Source organism: Ipomoea triloba, chromosome 13 (genome assembly GCF_003576645.1).
Source record: "Ipomoea triloba cultivar NCNSP0323 chromosome 13, ASM357664v1".
NCBI lineage: Eukaryota > Viridiplantae > Streptophyta > Magnoliopsida > Solanales > Convolvulaceae > Ipomoea > Ipomoea triloba.
The window spans coordinates 28192782-28210671 of NC_044928.1; the positions used below are offsets into that span (position 1 = coordinate 28192782).

Here is a 17890-nt window from a genome sequence, read left to right on the forward strand (position 1 = left end):
TTTTTTTTTTTTTTTTTTTTTTTTTTTTTTTTTTTTTTTGTTTTTTTTTTTTTTTTTCTATTCGCTCATAGTAGAGCTTGCCATTTTCTACCATGGCTACAGGGACACCATTTTATATAGCTTTTAGCTTCCGATGATCCAATCTTTGTGGCTTTGTTTGTCTCATCTAATCCACTTTTTTCTCTGGCTATCCATAGACCTCGTAAAAGTCCACAGCCTTAGAAATCATCGTGTTTTAATTCTTGGCTAACAATTTAGTCAGAGTTTTTGCCTTCATAATAGGGTGAATCCATGGCAGATAACCAGATATCACCATTATTGAGAATGAAATAATAATAATAATAATCAATTTGAAGTGATTATTTAAATGAAAAATTCACCAAATATTTAAATAACTTTTTACTCAATTACATTCTCTAGAAAAATAAATTACTAAAATTAATTTAGGAGTTTGTTCCTCTGCTATTTTTTGGTCGAAATCAATGGATGCTTATGGTTTCTTTTCCATTTAATGCTCTAAATTCTGTGTTATTATTATTATTTTTTTTAATGTGGAGGGTTATTAAAAAAAAATTATATAAATCTACAGAAGTCTTTTAAAAAAAAATTGGTAACTTTTTATATTTGTGACAATTTTAAAAATATTGGTAAATCGTGATATGGCTTTGTTCTTTACGACTATAAGAAACCGGACCACTCATAGGCTTGCTGGCTTTGTTGACGTTGCATGAGTTGCATACTTTGTGTCTTTGTGTTCAACATTTAGAGGTGGACTTTGTCTCCCACGTTTTTATTTATATGATGTTATTGCTACTGATTTGGTTTAGTAATGAAATGTAGTTTGTTTATAAAATAAAATAATATTTTTAATAATATATCTTACAATGTATAACCAATATAATAAAAATGACACAAATAGATTAAAAGCTTGTAGTCCCATAAAACATGCATGGTTTATTCCTTCTTTATGGTGTTCATTTCTTCTTCTTCTTCTTCTTTTTTTTTTTTAAAAAAAAAATGGTATATAATTATTGTTGAAGTTGTATTATATGTTTCATTAGTTACCCAACTAAATCTTAATCAAAATTATTTATTTACAAATATTAAGAAATCTAAATTAAATCTAATATGTATATAACATTATTAATTTAAATTATTGATGTTGAACTAATCATTAATGTTTACAAATATTATTTATAAAAAAAAAAAAAAAAAAAACTCCAATGCAAAGTGCTACCTAAAAACTCTAATTTAAAATAGAATAAAAACTCACTGTTACAATAATCAATAAACATTTTTCAATACAACTTAATGGAAGGAAACAAAATAACTATAAACTACATAAATCCACAAAGTCATGCCAACAAGATCCTCAAACAAGAAGGGTCATAACTCCTGGGTGGGACTCAAAATTATGCACCTAAGTTGAGTAATTTTAAAACTAGATGTCATCCCGTCAACACATATGTTCGTCTCTCTATACACATGGCAAACCAATTATATATATTATGTAAACTCAATTGCAATTCAAGATACTCTGTATTGCTTCTAATCCCGCTTAGCTTGATTGTTGTTTCAACAGCTTGCACTTTCCAAAATTTTAAGAGCAAGTCACTCTCAAGCCTAGGCACAATTTTTACAACATTGATTACGCCGCTAAGCTACTAAAAATTACATTGTTGAGACTAATTATGTTCGTGTTGAAATTTTAAGATAGTTGCATTCTTTAAGGTTGAATCTAGACTCATCCTCACCCCATGGGTAGGTATATAGTCCAATAATTAATTTAATTACATTCTTAAGACTCCATAGATATATCTTATGTTCGTTTTACTTAATCTATGCATGGGTCTCAACTAAAAATTTTGTAGGTGGATGCTAAAAATGAATAAACTTTATTAAAAGTTTAGGAATTTTTTTTACCACCTTTTAAGCTCGAAAAAACAAATAAAAATTAGCATAGAAACATGTTATTCATTGTGTTTGCACAAATTCTTTTAACCTTCTGCCCATTTGCTACCAATTGTCACAACATATCAATGAAAATTTTACTGTGCGGTAAAAATCATTAATTATATTGGTGTAAGAAAGTGTATAGTAGTAGCATTTACTAAAAGTTTGATATATTTCGGTGGCAAATTAAAGGGAGTCGGTGATATTAAACTTTGTTAAAAGTTCTTATTTTGTACTCCCTAATAAATTGTAGATTAAGGTGTCTAAAACTTTAAAAAATAACATATAACGTCAAACCTATCACATCGATTTTCAAACAACCGATGTCGTATATATAGAGAATTAATCTTTTTGTTTTATTTTTTCTTATAGAATATACAGAGTTGGTTGTTTAGTCATATTCAAAAATTTTAAAATAAGAGTAAATCGACATCTTTTTAAAAAAAATAAATTATTAATACATACGACAACATCGATTTTCTAAGAAAATCAATGTTGTTTGTTCAGAAAAAATAAAACAACCTCGATTTTCTAATTTCGGCTGTTTCCTCCTTTCTTCTTTTCTTCTTCATTTTTCCCTAAGTTTTTTTTTAAATAAAATAAAATTATACGAGGTTAATATTTAAAAAAAAAAACAATCAACGTCTTATCCTTTATTTACTATGTCGTCTATATTGACTATGCAAAATAACCTATGTTGTGTCTATATTTTGAAGTAAAATAACTCTGGTCTTTTAGTAAATGGACCCTTCAAAACAAACAAATTCATCAAAATGCAAAGTAAATGTATTCCATTTTTCATTAGTTTCTTCAATTAAATGCATCATTAGTTTCTTCAATTAGTAAATGTATCATTAGTATCCCCAATTAGTAAAGGCATCTTTTAATGCAAACATTTAACACAAGCAACATCAATATTAAGGATACCAAACCTCTTCCTCTTCTTCTTCTTCTTTTTTTTTCTTTATTTTTATTTTTTCATTTATTTCATTCATGAGATTAACGCCAAATTGGAAAGACTAGAGTCATGCTCTAGAATTCCACCGTACCCATCCCTCTCTACAACACTAAGTATATACATATTTTTTCTTTAAAGTATTTTAACCAACCCCTTAAATGGTGTAAGGATGAGGCATAGACATGCCCTTGACCAAGCCACAGAGAAGCTGGTTATCTGGAATATTGTATTCATCTCTCAATGAACATTCCGGAGAAAGAACACTGAAGTACATTTGTTGTCCCAAGTAAGTCTTCTCCCACATTTCCGACCTTAGGTTCCACATTCCAGCGTTATCCAAAGTGGTCATGATGGCAGCCCAGGAGTTGGGGTAGACTTGAATGGTGTGCCTACTTATAGCGTCCACCAAGTTGTAATTCTTTCTCTTCTCTGGGCTCCATCTCCCTGGCTCAATTGCCACTGCGAAAAAGGAGTGACCGTCGAGGTGGTAGGTTTGGATGGTCTTTTCACGATTTTCGAATACGATCTCGATGAAGTTGCGAAATGTGGCGTTGACGACATTGGGTGCTACAGTCACCTTTTCCAGATTGTCTGGAGGGTTATCACCCATGATGTCGTACTTGAATACCTTCTCAGGGATTTCAAAGTACTCGACAAGCTTTAACGGGGTGTCTGAGTCCGTGTGGGAGACACCGTTGATTGCGTATCGGAGCTTTCCGCCCTTTGTGGTCTTGGAGCTTACGAGTTTTAAGGTGCGAGTGATGTTGATTTGGCCATAGTGGTAGGATCCTTGCGGGTTGGGGCGGGCGGCGCTAGCGGTGAGGTTCCACCTAAACGACCGAAACTGGTTGATGGACCAAGCGATGCCCTCGGTGTTTACAGGCGGGGCCGGTGGAAGCTCCGGGGATGCGGTAATGCCTTTGCCATTGGAGTAGCTAATAACAACCACGGTGGAGAATTCTTGTTTGAAAAATCTGCTTGTGGCGACCAAGTAATAGTCCTTAGCCTCTTTATTTGCCGTCACAAGAACCGAGAGGCACTGGCCAACATGGAGATCAAGGGAATCATATACATTTTGAACAGTATGTGAACCCTCCATCTCCACCAAGGTCATTGGATGTCCTTGGAACCTAAAATTAACCGAAGTTCTCAACCCCACATTGCAAACCCTATACCTATAAGTCTTGCTTGGTTCCATGGTGAAAAGTGGGTTAAGTTTCTCCCCTACCTTCCCATGCTTCCCATTGATCACCAACCCATCAGGCCTAGCAATGGTCTGACCATTATCAAGAATCCTCTTCAATGTCTTATGCCCTTTGTTATACCAATCACTCACAAAAACATTGAACTCCTCGGCAGGCCTATCAAATGGAATAGGGATGAGCTCACGGCTATGGACATTGATTGCACCATAGCCACCCACGGCACGTTGCATACCCGTGGTAGGGAAATAAAAATAGCTTCCAATCTGGTCCTTCACCTGGAATTTATAGGTAAAGTTGGTCCCGGGCAGGATAGGGCACATGGTCCCCAAAGTGCCATCAACCCATGAATTCTTCCTTTGTTGGATGCCACTCCAAGTGAACAACAATGGCTCATCTAACTCGTTGAAAACGTTAACAATAACGTTGTTGTTGGAAGTGCAATTGATCTTAGGACCTGGGAATTGGCCGTTGATGAGGATGCCTTGTTGAGGTATACCCATAGGTGAAATGGTGCCATAGGTTAGCTTCCAAGTGTAGAACAGGTAAGGGTCCTCTGCCCTCGCGATGGAGAGGCAAAGCAGAAACGCCACCAAAATTGTGCTAGCTCTATCCATGGCTACCCCGAAGCTTTAAATATTTTTTTGGCGTTTTTTATTGAGCGAATTGAAGAAGAAGAAGAGGAGGAAGAGGGGCCGCTCTTCTCCTAATTATTGCTCTTAACAGAGCTTGCCGGCCATCTTCGCCATGGCTTCGCAGAGCTTTTATAAGTTGTTTCTTCCAATTTCTGAAGCCATTTTTGTGGCTTTGGTTTTCTCCTCTTCCTTGATTCAAGCTTAGCTCTTTCCTCCATTCTCTATTTTTTTTCTTTTCTTTTTTAGCGACGTTCCGTACAAATCGTAAAATCTCACAATCTAAAACAACCTTGTGTACTAATTCTTGGCTGCTAAATTCAGACACAATTTTTTTTAACCTTCATATTATGGGGAATCTATGGCAGCATTTGCGATGTCATCTTTAGGAAGAAGACGTTGATGATGATGTAATAATAACAATAATAACATAACAATAATAATAATATAATAATAATAATAATAATAATAATATATTTATTAAATTAAAAATAAAAAATAATTCCTAAACATGCTTTACTGTAGAGCTCACACGAATCCCTCCTGAAACTTTTCACCTTCTAATTCCTACACATGCTCTTTACACCTTCTAATTCCTACACATGCTCGGAGGCCAAACTTATTCATGACCTTGCTATCCTAGTCACAATTTAGAATTTCACTTCTCTTGTTTACTTAGTTGTCTCCGTTGGATGTGTACCAACTATAATATGTCCTATAATCTTCAGGTGTTTGAAACTAAATTTGTCATGAAACTTTGAACTGGACAATCAATTTGCGCATCTATTATGTTCAATTTGGATGTGTAGAGTGTCAATATTGCAATCACTCGCCGATCTTTTACGAGAACACAAGGGAGAGCCTAAATGGTAGTGCAAAGCCAATAGAAGCTGCTGATTTTGTTTTTTCAATTTTCTCTAGGTGTGAATGAGTTAAGAATGAAACAAGTCATTAAAATTATTTTTTATTTATATTCAATGTCAATATTATAAAATGGTTACTTGATAAAAATCTGGAGAAAATACTAAGCCAACACAATTTTTTAAAGTAAATGTGATTAATTAGATCTTATTTTAGAACAAGGGATTAATTGAGCACTAGATGAAGCTATATGTTAAAAAATTGGACAACTTAACGACGACTTTTATAAGAAGACAATCGTTTTTGAACCACGATCCATGCTATAATGATTGTTCGAACTCCTATACTTTCCCTTTTTGACATTAACTTCTTTAACATTTGATTACAAGTTGTGTCGGTCAATTCATGAACCTCACCAGGATAAAAATTGGAAAAGAAACTTTAGGAAGAGAACAAATATTTTCTTACAAATAATTGAAGTGAAAAAGGAAAGGAAACCCAGAAAAATATCAACGGCTATCAGTGCCTTTCGAGTTCCACACCACCTATGCACCATAGATGATCCGATTGACCGGGTCGACAGGAATGAGAGGGTATGCGGCGGAACACACGATAATTTCTCCTACATCCGTGACTTCTCTGCACTACAAGCGGCTCTCGTTTCTCTTCTTCTGCTCTGATATTTTTCACTCCATTCACCGTAACGATCAGAAAGAATTACAGGGGAGCATAGTTGCAGAGAAAGAGAGAGCGAGAGAGAGATGGAAGCAGAAGGAACTAAAGGAACTGAAGGAAGGATAGTCGGTGTGGCCGTGGATTTCTCAGCATGCAGCAGGAAGGCTCTGAAATGGACGATTGATAACTTAATCCGGAATGGAGATAACCTCGTTCTCGTTACTGTGCAGCCTGAAGGTCATTACGAGGAAGGCGAGATGCAGCTTTGGGAGGCCACCGGTTCTCGTATGATCCTCTCTCTCTCTCTCTCTCTCTCTCTCTCTCTCTCCTCTCTCTATCTATCTATCTATCTATCTATCTATCTATCTATCTATCTATCTATTTCTCTTACTGAGTCACTGTATTTGTGTATGTATGTTCCTTTGAATTATTTATTTGATTTGATGGAGTGTGTTATATTATTTATATATTCAACTGTTCATAAGTTTGTTGTGATCTGTGATTTTGTGAAACTGGTTATAAGAGGTCTCGTGTTCAATTCTCCTTGTATGTAAATTTTTTTTTAAAAAATAAGGTTAAATTCTTCAAATGATCCTATAGGAAATTGGAAAAAGTCATCTGTTAGTATAGGCAGCATAGTGAGTCCCTAGTCTACCATTTACTCTTTGGTTGTCTACTGGTCATTGAATGGAGGGTCTGGAAATAGTCTATGTAGTTTACATTTTATTGTGATTCTTGGATTCATATGGGGATCTGGGATGGGATTTCATCTGTAATGCTCCTTTCCCCTTGTTCAAGCCAGCACCGTAGCTCAATTGCTTTCTGTGTGTTAAATTGTGTGAAATTGTGGACACTGATTGAGCCGGGCAGCTGCAGTGTGAGAGTTTCACCTTCTTGTGGACACCCCGTCCTCTCACATAAGTAATGGTGATTTGCCCCTCTACAATCATGCCGGGCCGTGGATGGATCATAATGTCTGATATAAATAAATGTTATCTTTTAAGGCATATATTGATTTGATTTCAGGGAGTACGGTGTTTCCGGATTGCAGCATCTCAGTTTTGCTACTATATATGCTAGTATTTGTTATTCAATCTCAATGCATACTATCAACACAAAGGATGGTAGAACTTTGTGCTTGGATGCATTATATGCGATATGTTGGCATATACCAATATTTTGATTTATGATATTTTACCCCTATGAGGATTTACTGGTCATAGATCATGATAGTTACGCGGCATATCTCTTTCACTGGCTTTTAGTTATCTCTTTATTCATTTTTTTCTCAAAATTTTCAGCTATGATTCCTCTTGCTGAAGTGGCTGACCCACATACTATGAACAAATATGGAATCAAGCCTGATGCAGAAACGTTGGATATTGTTTCCACTGCATCTAGGCAGAAAGGGGTAATTTTATTCTTTAATTTCATGATATTAGTCTTGTCCGTGAAGCTATTCTAACTATACTATAAAAACAGATTATTGTTGTGATGAAAATATTTTGGGGCGATCCCCGAGAGAAACTATGCGAAGCAGTTGATAGAACTCCTCTGAGCTGTCTTGTTATTGGGAATAGAGGACTTGGCACACTCAAGAGGTTTGTTAACAGTTCTATTACTTTCCAAATTCCAACACACATGTGATTCCTGTTGCAAAAGTCATGGGCTCATGGCTTTTTACTATATCTACAATGCACGTTTGCCATATTGATTCTATGATGTTTAACTATCTTCTAATCCCACAGTCAGTTACTGTATTCATGATGCACGCTTGACTATCTTATATCTCCCCATTAGAAGGTTTTTCGATTTACATTAAATTTCAGCAAGGCTTTCTGAAATCCGTGTCATCATATGGGATCCATGATCTTACATATCCCATTGAGAATGGTTGTATATTCTAAATTTAAGTTTGCCAAAGTTCGTGATGCAATGACAGAACTACAAGTGTTCAACATTCTGCATATGATCGAAAAATGTTCACTGGTTTTTGTTCTGCTTTGTGTTTGCAGGGCTATAATGGGAAGTGTCAGTAACTATGTGGTGAATAATGCTGACTGCCCTGTTACGGTTGTTAAGGTCTCTGATAATTAATAATTCCGGGAAGATCAATTGTCCAGGCCGGTCTATAGGTTAAGATTCTTGACAATATAAATGTAGTACTTCCAAGTACTATATAAATTACCTCTTGGCTCTTGTTGGTTGAACTTTAGGTTGGATCGTCAGTTATGTTTGTTGAGTATGTATGGAGTTTGTCAATCAGTCTTGTGTATTTTTGTACGCTACGATATGTTGCTGCTTGAATAAAACTTTTGAAGTTCTTCCTCTAGTACCTCGTCATTTGGTTAATAAATTGTTGAACTTTTTTTTCTTTACTGCGGTATTCATATTTGCGAGACTGGTTATTTCTTCGTGTTAATAATTATGACTAATATTTTCAAAATACTATAGATTTCATCCAAGTTTATCATCACTACAGAGGTGTTTTGTAGTGTACATAGGCCTTTCGTCAAGAAATGTACGTTGACAATTTTAAAATTCTAAATTCACAATTTCATAATTCTATATTCAAAAGTATAATACAACTTTTGAATCTATGTAATAAAATTGTGAATATAGAGTTAAAAAAAAGTGAATATTGAGTAATGTAATTTTGTATATTGAGATCTTAAATTGTGAATAGAGTGTTAAAATTGTAAACATGAATTTTAAAGATTGGAAACATAGACCTAAGTTTACCTTGCAATGTAGGATCCATAGCATCATTTGCCAGCTGGCATGAAGCCTTTCTTAGCATCATTTGCCAGCTAGCATGAAGCCTTTCTAAGAGTTGCATAATTTGCCAACTGGCATGAAGCCTTTCTTAGAGCATCATTAGTTGAGTTATTTCGCTTCATAGAGCATCATTAGTTGAGTTATTTCGCGGTAATTGAGAAGTTTTTGTAAGTGTGATTAGGAAAGTGAAAGTGGAAAGAAAGGGAAAAAGAAGAAAAAGGAAAGAGAAAACAAAAAGAAATTCTGAAATTTTTTTAAAAAAAATACAAAAGTAAGTCCAAAGTCAGAGTGGCCGCCAGCTGGCGGCCACTCTGACGCGCCCGCTGGGGCGCAATGTTGCGCCCAACGAGCAATTCGGCGACTTTTCTTTTTTTTTTTTTTTCCTGACATGATACCACAATTTGCAGGAGAATTAACTCCTCCCATTTTAACCTTCACATCAGTCCATTGAAGCAAACTAAGGATAATTCTCTGACATAAACTCCACAATCTCCAGAAATGGAGATGCTCTTAGCATCATTTGCCAACTGGCATGAAGCCTTTCTAAGAGCTGCATAATTTGCCAACTGGCATGAAACATTTTTAAAACACTGTTTAATATGTAGATCATTAAAAAGACTTCAAAAAAATATATGTAAAACCTAAATATTAAGTTTTTTTAAATAATAAATATTTCTAAATAAATTAAGAAATATACATAATATAAAATAAGTGACGACTTCAACATGCTTGTTAATTTATTTATGAGTAAATCAATTGTATTATTGATCGTCATCTTATATAATATCATAAATAGTTAGCAATCAACTCACATAATTAAATCACGACACTTCATAAGAACACTTATAGTACGATTAACAACAATGTTTATAGTTGAATTATAATTTATAATTATATATTGTAAATATAAAAATATATTATGTATAAAATAAAATAATAATATATACTAAACAAGTCAAGCGTAATTAGGCCTTAATTAAGCCCGGTCATAGCCCTATTCCCTAGTTCCTTCTTCTTCTTCTTCCCCTCGCTCTACTCGGCTCCTCCTCCAAACCGCTATTCCGCCATGGCTCCCTCACTCCATACCTTCCCCTCCTTCTCCGCTAACCCTCTCCCATCACTTCTCCATATCCTCTTATCCCTCCTCTCCCAAAAGAAATTCTCCGACGCCAAATCGCTCCTCGTTAACTTCATCCCTTCCGATCAACCAAACAACGACCTCCACCGCCACCTCCTCCTCCAATCTCCGCCGCTCCCCAAGCCCTCCAAGGCCCTACTGGACACCGCAATCGGCGCGTACTGCCACTGCCGCCGCCCTCACCTCGCTCTCCAGCTTTTCAAAAAATTGCGGCGTCACTCTCTCCGCCCTAACCTCCTCACTCTCAACACTCTCCTCATCGCGCTGGTAAACTATCCTTCCTCCCACTCCGTACATTTCTGTAATGAATTGCTGGACGATGCAATTAAGCTAGGTTTAGCTCCAAATACTATGAGTTTTAACATTTTGATTAATGGACATTGTTTAAAGAACAAGTTTAGGGATGCGATTAGATTGTTGTATAAGATGGAGGAATTTGGGTGCAGGCCGGATAATGTAAGCTATAATACTGTCTTGGATGGGTTGAGCAAAAAGGGGAGATTAAAAGAGATCCGTGAATTGCTAGTGAATATGAAGAACAAGGGGCTTGTTCCTAATAAGAACACTTACAACATTTTGGTGAGCGGGTATTGTAGAATTGGGTTGTTGAAGGATGCTGCTCAGGTTATCGAGCTGATGACACTGAGCAATACCCTCCCCGATGTTTGGACCTATAACATGTTGATTAATGGGCTTTGTAATGCAGGAAAGATTGACGAGGCGTTTAGGCTTCGGGATGAAATGAAAGGCTTGAAGTTGTTACCTGATGTGGTGACTTATAATACGTTGATAAATGGGTGTTTTGATAGTGGAATGAGTTCAGAGGCCTTTAATTTACTTGATGAAATGAGTGAAAATGGTTTGGGACGTAATGAGGTTACTTATAACATATTGATCAAATGGTATTGCAAGGAAGGGAGGATGAATGATGCTACCGATACTGTTGGGAAGATGGAGGAGAATGGATTTTGTCCTGACTGTGTTTCGTACAATACTTTGATTAGTGGGTTTTCTAAAAGGGGAAATCTTGCCGAGGCATTTAAAATAATCAACACGATTGGAGAAAAAGGATTGAAAATGGAGACTGTAACACTAAACACAGTCCTGAACACACTTTGTCAGGAAAAGAATCTTAGTAAGGCTTATGAGTTGCTGACTAGTGCCACTAAACGTGGCTATATTGTTGATGAAGTAAGCTATGGCAGTCTGATTGTTGGCTACTTCAAGGATGAAAATGTAGACGGAGCTCTTAAGATTTGGGGTGAGATGAAAGAGAAAGAGAAAGAGATCATTCCTAGTATTGTCACCTATAATTCTCTAATTGGAGGGCTTTGTAAATCAGGCAAAACTGAAGAAGCTATAACTAAGTTGAATGAACTTTTGGAGAATGGGTTAATTCCTGATGAGATAACATACAACACAATTATTCATGGATACTGCTGGGAGGGGAATGTTAGGAAAGCATTTCAATTTCACAACAAAATGGTTGAGAATTCAGTCAAACCTGATATGTATACATGCAACATTCTTCTTCGTGGACTTTGCAGGGAAGGAATGATTGAAAAAGCCATTAACCTCTTCAATACATGGATTGATAAAGGGAAACAGCTTGATGCAGTAACCTACAATACACTGATAACAGCCTTATGTAAGAATGGAAGGCTAGAGGATGCTCTAGCCCTTGCTGCTGAAATGGAATTGAAGAAACTAGGGCCAGATAGTTACACTTACAATGCCATTGTTGAAGCACTTACTAATGTTGGAAGGATTAGGGAAGCAGAAGAGTTCACTTCAAAAATGATTGAGATGAGAATATCATCCATTGGAATGAATAAGGGGGAAGAAGACATCAGGGGTGAGTCTTCTTCAGTGGAACAGGAGGACATGAGCTCTATTGCTCAGTCAAAGGAGATTAATGAGCTTTGTGCCCAAGGGAGATATAAGGATGCAATGCATATATTTGGAGAACTTACTCAGAAGGGCGTTTTCATACCAAAGTCTACCTATATCACTTTAATGTATGGACTCATCAAGAGGAGAAAAAGTATCTCCAAAGCAAGGCGAACTTGATATGCGGCTTGTTGGCTATACTCATGATTAACTTAAATGGGAGAAAGGAGCATAGGTACATATACATTTCTTCCTGAAATTTAAGAAAATTCATTTGAATTTTCATCACGTACAGTACTGACAGTTGTGTCTGATTAATATAATGTTGTCATTCTGAGGGTTGTGCTAGTTGTAGAATAGAATAGATTACATATATAAACAGGGAGATGGAAGTAGTGGGGAGGGAGGGAGGTTGTGTGAGTGTGTTGAGGCCATCAAGAATTCAACATGCTTTCTTTTTCATTCATCTTGTCCTACCTGCCTTTAATTGCAAGCTCTCTCTATCATACTGCACCATATACTTTGGTTAATGCAATTTTATTATTACAATGGGCTATTAGTGGATTGGATTAGCGGGGTTGACTAATTGATAGATAACATTAGTTGATTGTGGAAAGATGTTTGTTAAATTAGTGATATACAATTGATTACATGCAAATGACCTTTAAAGGTATAATTTATTTTCTAAAAAATTTAATCGAAAAAAGTTAAAAGTTGCTTTGAGCAAATTTTTAAATTTTAGCGTTTTGGAGCAATAAGCTATTACAAAAAAACTAATTAACCAGCGCACAAAATCAAACAGTTAATAGAGAGGTTGAAAAAGCCGTCGTTATATTGTGGACCATGGGTCATGGTTGATATTACAGTTGTGTGGAACTGATACTGCAATTGTGTTGAAAGGGAACTGCAGTTGCGCGGAACAGAGGCCGTGTCATCCATCTGGAACTGCAGTTGTGTTGAACGGATACTGCAGTTGTGTTGAGCGGATACTACAGTTGTCTTGAACGGGTGAATGACCTCTGTTCCGTGCAACTGCAGTTTCATTTCAACACAACTGCAATATTTTTTCAACACAACTGCAGTATCCGTTCAACACAACTGCAGTATCAGCTATGATCATGGTCCACCATATAATTTGCGTTGAAAAAGTATATATGCTGTTAATTTTTATAAGGTTTAAATTCGATTTGATTGGTTGAATTAAACTTGAATTTAATTGAGTTTAAAATTTTAATTTTATTTTCAGTTTGTTAATTTTTTGAATGAGTTAATACCCAAAATCGTCATTGAATGAGTTAAATCACTCTTCTTTTATGAATTGTCTCGGTAATCCGTAAATATTGAACTTATTGGACGAGTCGTAATCTATAAAAGAGTTCTGTTGAAATTATTGGGACAATTCGTAAAAGATGGGTGATTTATTTAATCATTATAAATACATTAATAGAGAGACCAATATTAGAATTATTAAATTGTCTCTCTATTTAACACCAATTTGACTGAATAACAAACGGATAACTACATTGAGAAAAAATACAAAAGGCTGAGACTATATTAGGTCACTAAAGTCGAGGATTATTTTGAGCATTAAATCTATAGATAATGATAGTCTTATACTTTTCTCTCCTAAATTCTCACATGAAGTGGCTTATATAGAGTTATAGTCATTCGATGCTTATGAATTAATTGATCCTACTCATTTTTAATAAAAGATTTAAATGTCAAATTAAATAGTGTCGTCAATGAGAAATTAAGAAAGAAATTTTTCAGATCTAAATACTCATATGATCGAAAAAGGGCACACAAGTTTTGGAATATGCTTAGATCATGTACACTACTTCTCGAATTCGTTAAATACCTCAACTTTATAAATCCGTCCTAATAAAATTCATAACACGATGTCACAAAAAATCAACAACTTAATTATATTTAGAGGTTATCCTGTTTTCAATATGTGCAGCCTGTTTGAATGGTATCTCTTACCCCTTCTCTTCTTCCTATTTTTACTGCAAAGATCGATTTCATTTTCCTTTCATTTACTAAGCGTTCCGAAGATTTCAACATGGAATCTCTTATTTTCGGAAGGCTAATCTTCTTCTTCATCGTCACCTTCTTCTCCATTGTTTGCAACCCGGCGCCGGTACATGGTTTTAATATATACAACCTGTCTCCCTATTCTTCTGCAACCTCGCAATCATCAGGTTCTTCTCCAGATAACCCTAACCCTTCCGGTTCTGCGATCTATTTCTCCTACGATTCCAAATCAGATTTCTCCTACGCTTTGAAATCAGATTTCATCTATTCATATGGCGGCACAGATAATCAACGATCTCTCCAGTCCATCTCTGCAACCACAGAGAACAGCGATGGAATTTCCGAGCCTCAAATCTCCGAATCCGTCATTCATTCCGTCCTCAAAGCCAATAAGGACGGCGGCAAAACTGCAAAACGTCCCGGCCAGAAAGCCAAGCCGGGCGGCGGCGGCGGAAATGCAAATCGTGAGCTGAGGAAAATATGCAGCAAGACGGAAAACCCTAGTCTGTGCGTCTCCACCATCGCGCCGCGGCTGAGAGGCGGCGGAGCCAATGCACGCGCCGTCCTTGACATCTGCATCAAAGCGAGCTACGATCTGGCGAAAACGGGAGCCGCGAAGGTTAAGAAGCTGGGCGTCAAGGAGTGCAAGGGGAAGTTTAAGGATGCGCTGTCGAATTTCGACCTGGCGACTAAGGCGTTCCAGAAGAAGGACGTAGGGACCATGAATTCCATGCTCAGCGCCGTCGTGACTGATATGAGCGACTGCCAAGATAAGCTCTCCGGGTCGGGTTCGCCATTGATAGCCCTTGGAGACAAGCTGGCTACCATGACTAGCAACTGCCTACTCATTATCCCCCAGATGCATTGATATGATGGATATTACAATGCAAAAATTTGTGTGAGACCTCTCTCAATGAATGATCGGATCTTTGATAAATGACGTCAAATATAGGTTAAAGATTCTATTCATTAATTAAAAATTTGATCCATTAATCAAATATCCGACTCATTTTACAGATTGAGACCCGTGAGATGGTAACACAAGTGTTTTCTGGACACTAATTCATCATCCTTTGAGCCAAGAATAGTACACATCCATTTTCCAGGAAAATCACATTCTTTTGTTCAGAAAAAGAAAAAGGAAAATCACATTTTTTGACCCTCAATAGTTTTCAGATTATAAATTTAATCTCGATCTCTTTTAATTTTTACAATTTTGAACATTTAATTGTTAAATACTTTTATCAAATCCATTTTTCATTTTCTCATAAAACTTTAGAGACAATCAAGCACAGAACGTGATGTCTCAATTAATTGGTTCATTTGAACTGAAGTTCGTTACTACTCATTTAATTAACTATTTTTTAATACTAAAAGAAAAAAATATTAAACTTGTATTTTTTATATAAGTGGAAGTCTTAAAATGTGATTAGAGTGATTCATAGATTGATTAACTAGCTCTATTATAAGTTAATATATGTAATATTTGTTGAATAAACATGTAATGACGAAAAAAAAATTCATTTATTCAAAATTGATCATTTTGTATTTATAAAACATTGCTTTATTTTATATCTGATATGATTTCAATAGATAACGGCCTAAATTTGATTTTTTTTTTGAAAGCACCTAAATCTGAATGAATAGTTCTAATAAGATGTATTTCTTTAACAAAAATTCATATTTTGATTTATTTCACCAATTCCATTAATGCAACAGGGAAAGATATACGTTGCACTACAATTTTAAATCAAGAAGAGAGATTGCAAGAAATAGCATTTTCATTCACTTTATCAATAACCAAGTTACATTTGATATATCATAACAGGTTTTATTTTTCTATTGATCCATAGGGATTTGATTTTTAAAAAAAATCGTATTGAGGTAAAAGAAATCTTTTATTGATTTTTGATGTGATGGTTTTTTTTTTCTAAGACCAACACAAACTAGAGAACAACATAATGTGGCAGAAATTATAAAATTGGGTAGGATAACTCATTAAACGAGACGTCGATTGGGTATCGTTTTAACCTCAAGTAGTTATAGTGGCGTAGTTACTTCTGATCTTTCAAAATTGGAGGGGGCTACTGGCATCAATGTTGTCTTTCTCAAGAAAAAAGAGGGAGGCAATATCGTCGCCTCCTTCTAGATTTGGAAGACCAAAACCAAAAAAAAAAGATAGTAGTGACATCATCGTTATTAATGGAGATGGAGTAGTAGTAGTAACAGCGTCATCGTCCATAATGGAGAACCCCTCTAGAACATTGGATAATATTGTGCATACATACATAATATGCACCACAATGAGTTGATGCATAATTATTGAACACTCTAATCTGCCACTCTTTTAAATATCCAAAAAAATTGAAGTAAACTAAAAATTTGGATTACTGCGACACGAAATATTGCAAGTAAAATTCAACAATCCATATCTTGTCAACAAACGGTGAAATTGCTTCGCCCCATATATCATCTTAAATGAAAAATTAAAATATAACAACCTTCAATTCTCATCTTTAATTTCAAGATTTCTAGGAAGAAATTGTCTCAAGATAAAACATATGTAATTTTTTTTAGTGACAAAAGAAATAAGAGACGCTATTTGAGGGTGTGCAATGGCTCGTAAATTGCACAACATGAGTAAATCACACTATGAAGATCATGTGTGACTTGCTCGACTGAGAAAATGTTGGCAATAATTGAATTTCTAACATTCAAATACAAAAGCATGCTCCATTTACTTGGCCACTAAATTCTGTAATTTTTTTTGTTTATAATACAAGTGAGGATAATATAAGATTAAATCTATAACGTCATACTTAAAATTATTAAGTTTATATTGCCAAATGCAAAACCTTGGACAAACACTGTGCTTGATGTGTTATAATATCACGGTCCAATGCTTGCTTCAATTCAATTTTGAGTTTACTTTTTTTTTTTTTTTTAATTTTAAACGGGGCCGGGAAACATCATGTTGATCTTTTGGATGGACTGGAAGGTTGGTTTTAATTGAATTTCATGTTCAATTCTATTGCGCATATATATATATATACTAGTTTTATACGCGCATTGCGCGAATGTGTTAATGCCCAATCTTTATATTTAAATAAATATTTGAAAGTATATCAATGCAAGATTATATAGGAGAAGTTTATACATGGGTAATTGAATGTCGAATTTTTTCATTTAAATATCTAACTCAAAGTATATGAATCGAAGATAATATAGAAAACTTTGCAACCTTGTAAAATCGATAGTCTAAATATTTGGTCTAAAAATGATAGTCTAAATAAATACTACTTTTAATTTGAATTTTTCTAAGTGTTCTTAATTCTCTTTTGAGTAACATTGTCATTGTCTTCATCTTTACTATTTGTTCTCTTCCTTTTTGTTGGTAGTGTGTTATTTGCAATTCGGTTATTGTTGCTAACATAGATGACAACGTCATGCACTGAGATTATGATATAGGAGCTATGGACTTTCCTTTAGGTGTTCTTCTTGGGGTTCATTTGGTTCAACCATTATTGTTGAATGAGTTATTGTGGATAAAGAAATTCCTAGTTTAAGAAAAAATATTAAATAAATTAATAAAAATTTGAAAATTTAAAATATTATGTATTCCAAAAATGTTAAAAGGTAGTTTATCGCTTCAATTTGCTGGGTAATGGGTTATTTGAGTACTTTCATTGTCAACAAATCCCCCAAGTAGTTAATATGATTGGTTTCAAACTATTCTTTTTTATTTTTTCATGGTATTAGAGAAATAAAT

At 35.1% G+C, this 17890-nt stretch overlaps 4 protein-coding genes across 4 annotated transcripts; 3 read left to right on the forward strand and 1 right to left on the reverse strand.

Annotated features, from left to right (window-relative positions):
- Positions 1–2848: 2848 nt before the first annotated feature.
- Positions 2849–4840, reverse strand: LOC116002911 (L-ascorbate oxidase homolog). The gene has a single exon (XM_031243094.1). It carries the CDS (start codon positions 4728–4730, stop codon positions 3066–3068), a length of 1665 nt encoding a protein of 554 aa, XP_031098954.1. The 5' UTR covers positions 4731–4840; the 3' UTR covers positions 2849–3065.
- Positions 4841–6256: 1416 nt separating this feature from the next.
- On the forward strand, positions 6257–8637 carry LOC116003190 (universal stress protein PHOS32). Its single transcript, XM_031243351.1, has 4 exons — positions 6257–6566; positions 7583–7692; positions 7764–7882; positions 8297–8637. Exons 1-4 carry the CDS (start codon positions 6368–6370, stop codon positions 8376–8378), a joined length of 510 nt encoding a protein of 169 aa, XP_031099211.1. The 5' UTR covers positions 6257–6367; the 3' UTR covers positions 8379–8637.
- Positions 8638–10360: 1723 nt separating this feature from the next.
- Positions 10361–12580, forward strand: LOC116001505 (pentatricopeptide repeat-containing protein At2g16880-like). The gene is made up of 2 exons (XM_031241378.1): positions 10361–10464; positions 10644–12580. The coding sequence occupies exon 2, from the start codon at positions 10729–10731 to the stop codon at positions 12265–12267; it is 1539 nt and encodes a 512-aa protein (XP_031097238.1). The 5' UTR covers positions 10361–10464; positions 10644–10728; the 3' UTR covers positions 12268–12580.
- Positions 12581–14046: 1466 nt separating this feature from the next.
- Positions 14047–15287, forward strand: LOC116002752. Its single transcript, XM_031242917.1, has 2 exons — positions 14047–14288; positions 14406–15287. Exons 1-2 carry the CDS (start codon positions 14057–14059, stop codon positions 14987–14989), a joined length of 816 nt encoding a protein of 271 aa, XP_031098777.1. The 5' UTR covers positions 14047–14056; the 3' UTR covers positions 14990–15287.
- The last annotated feature ends 2603 nt before the right edge of the window (positions 15288–17890 follow it).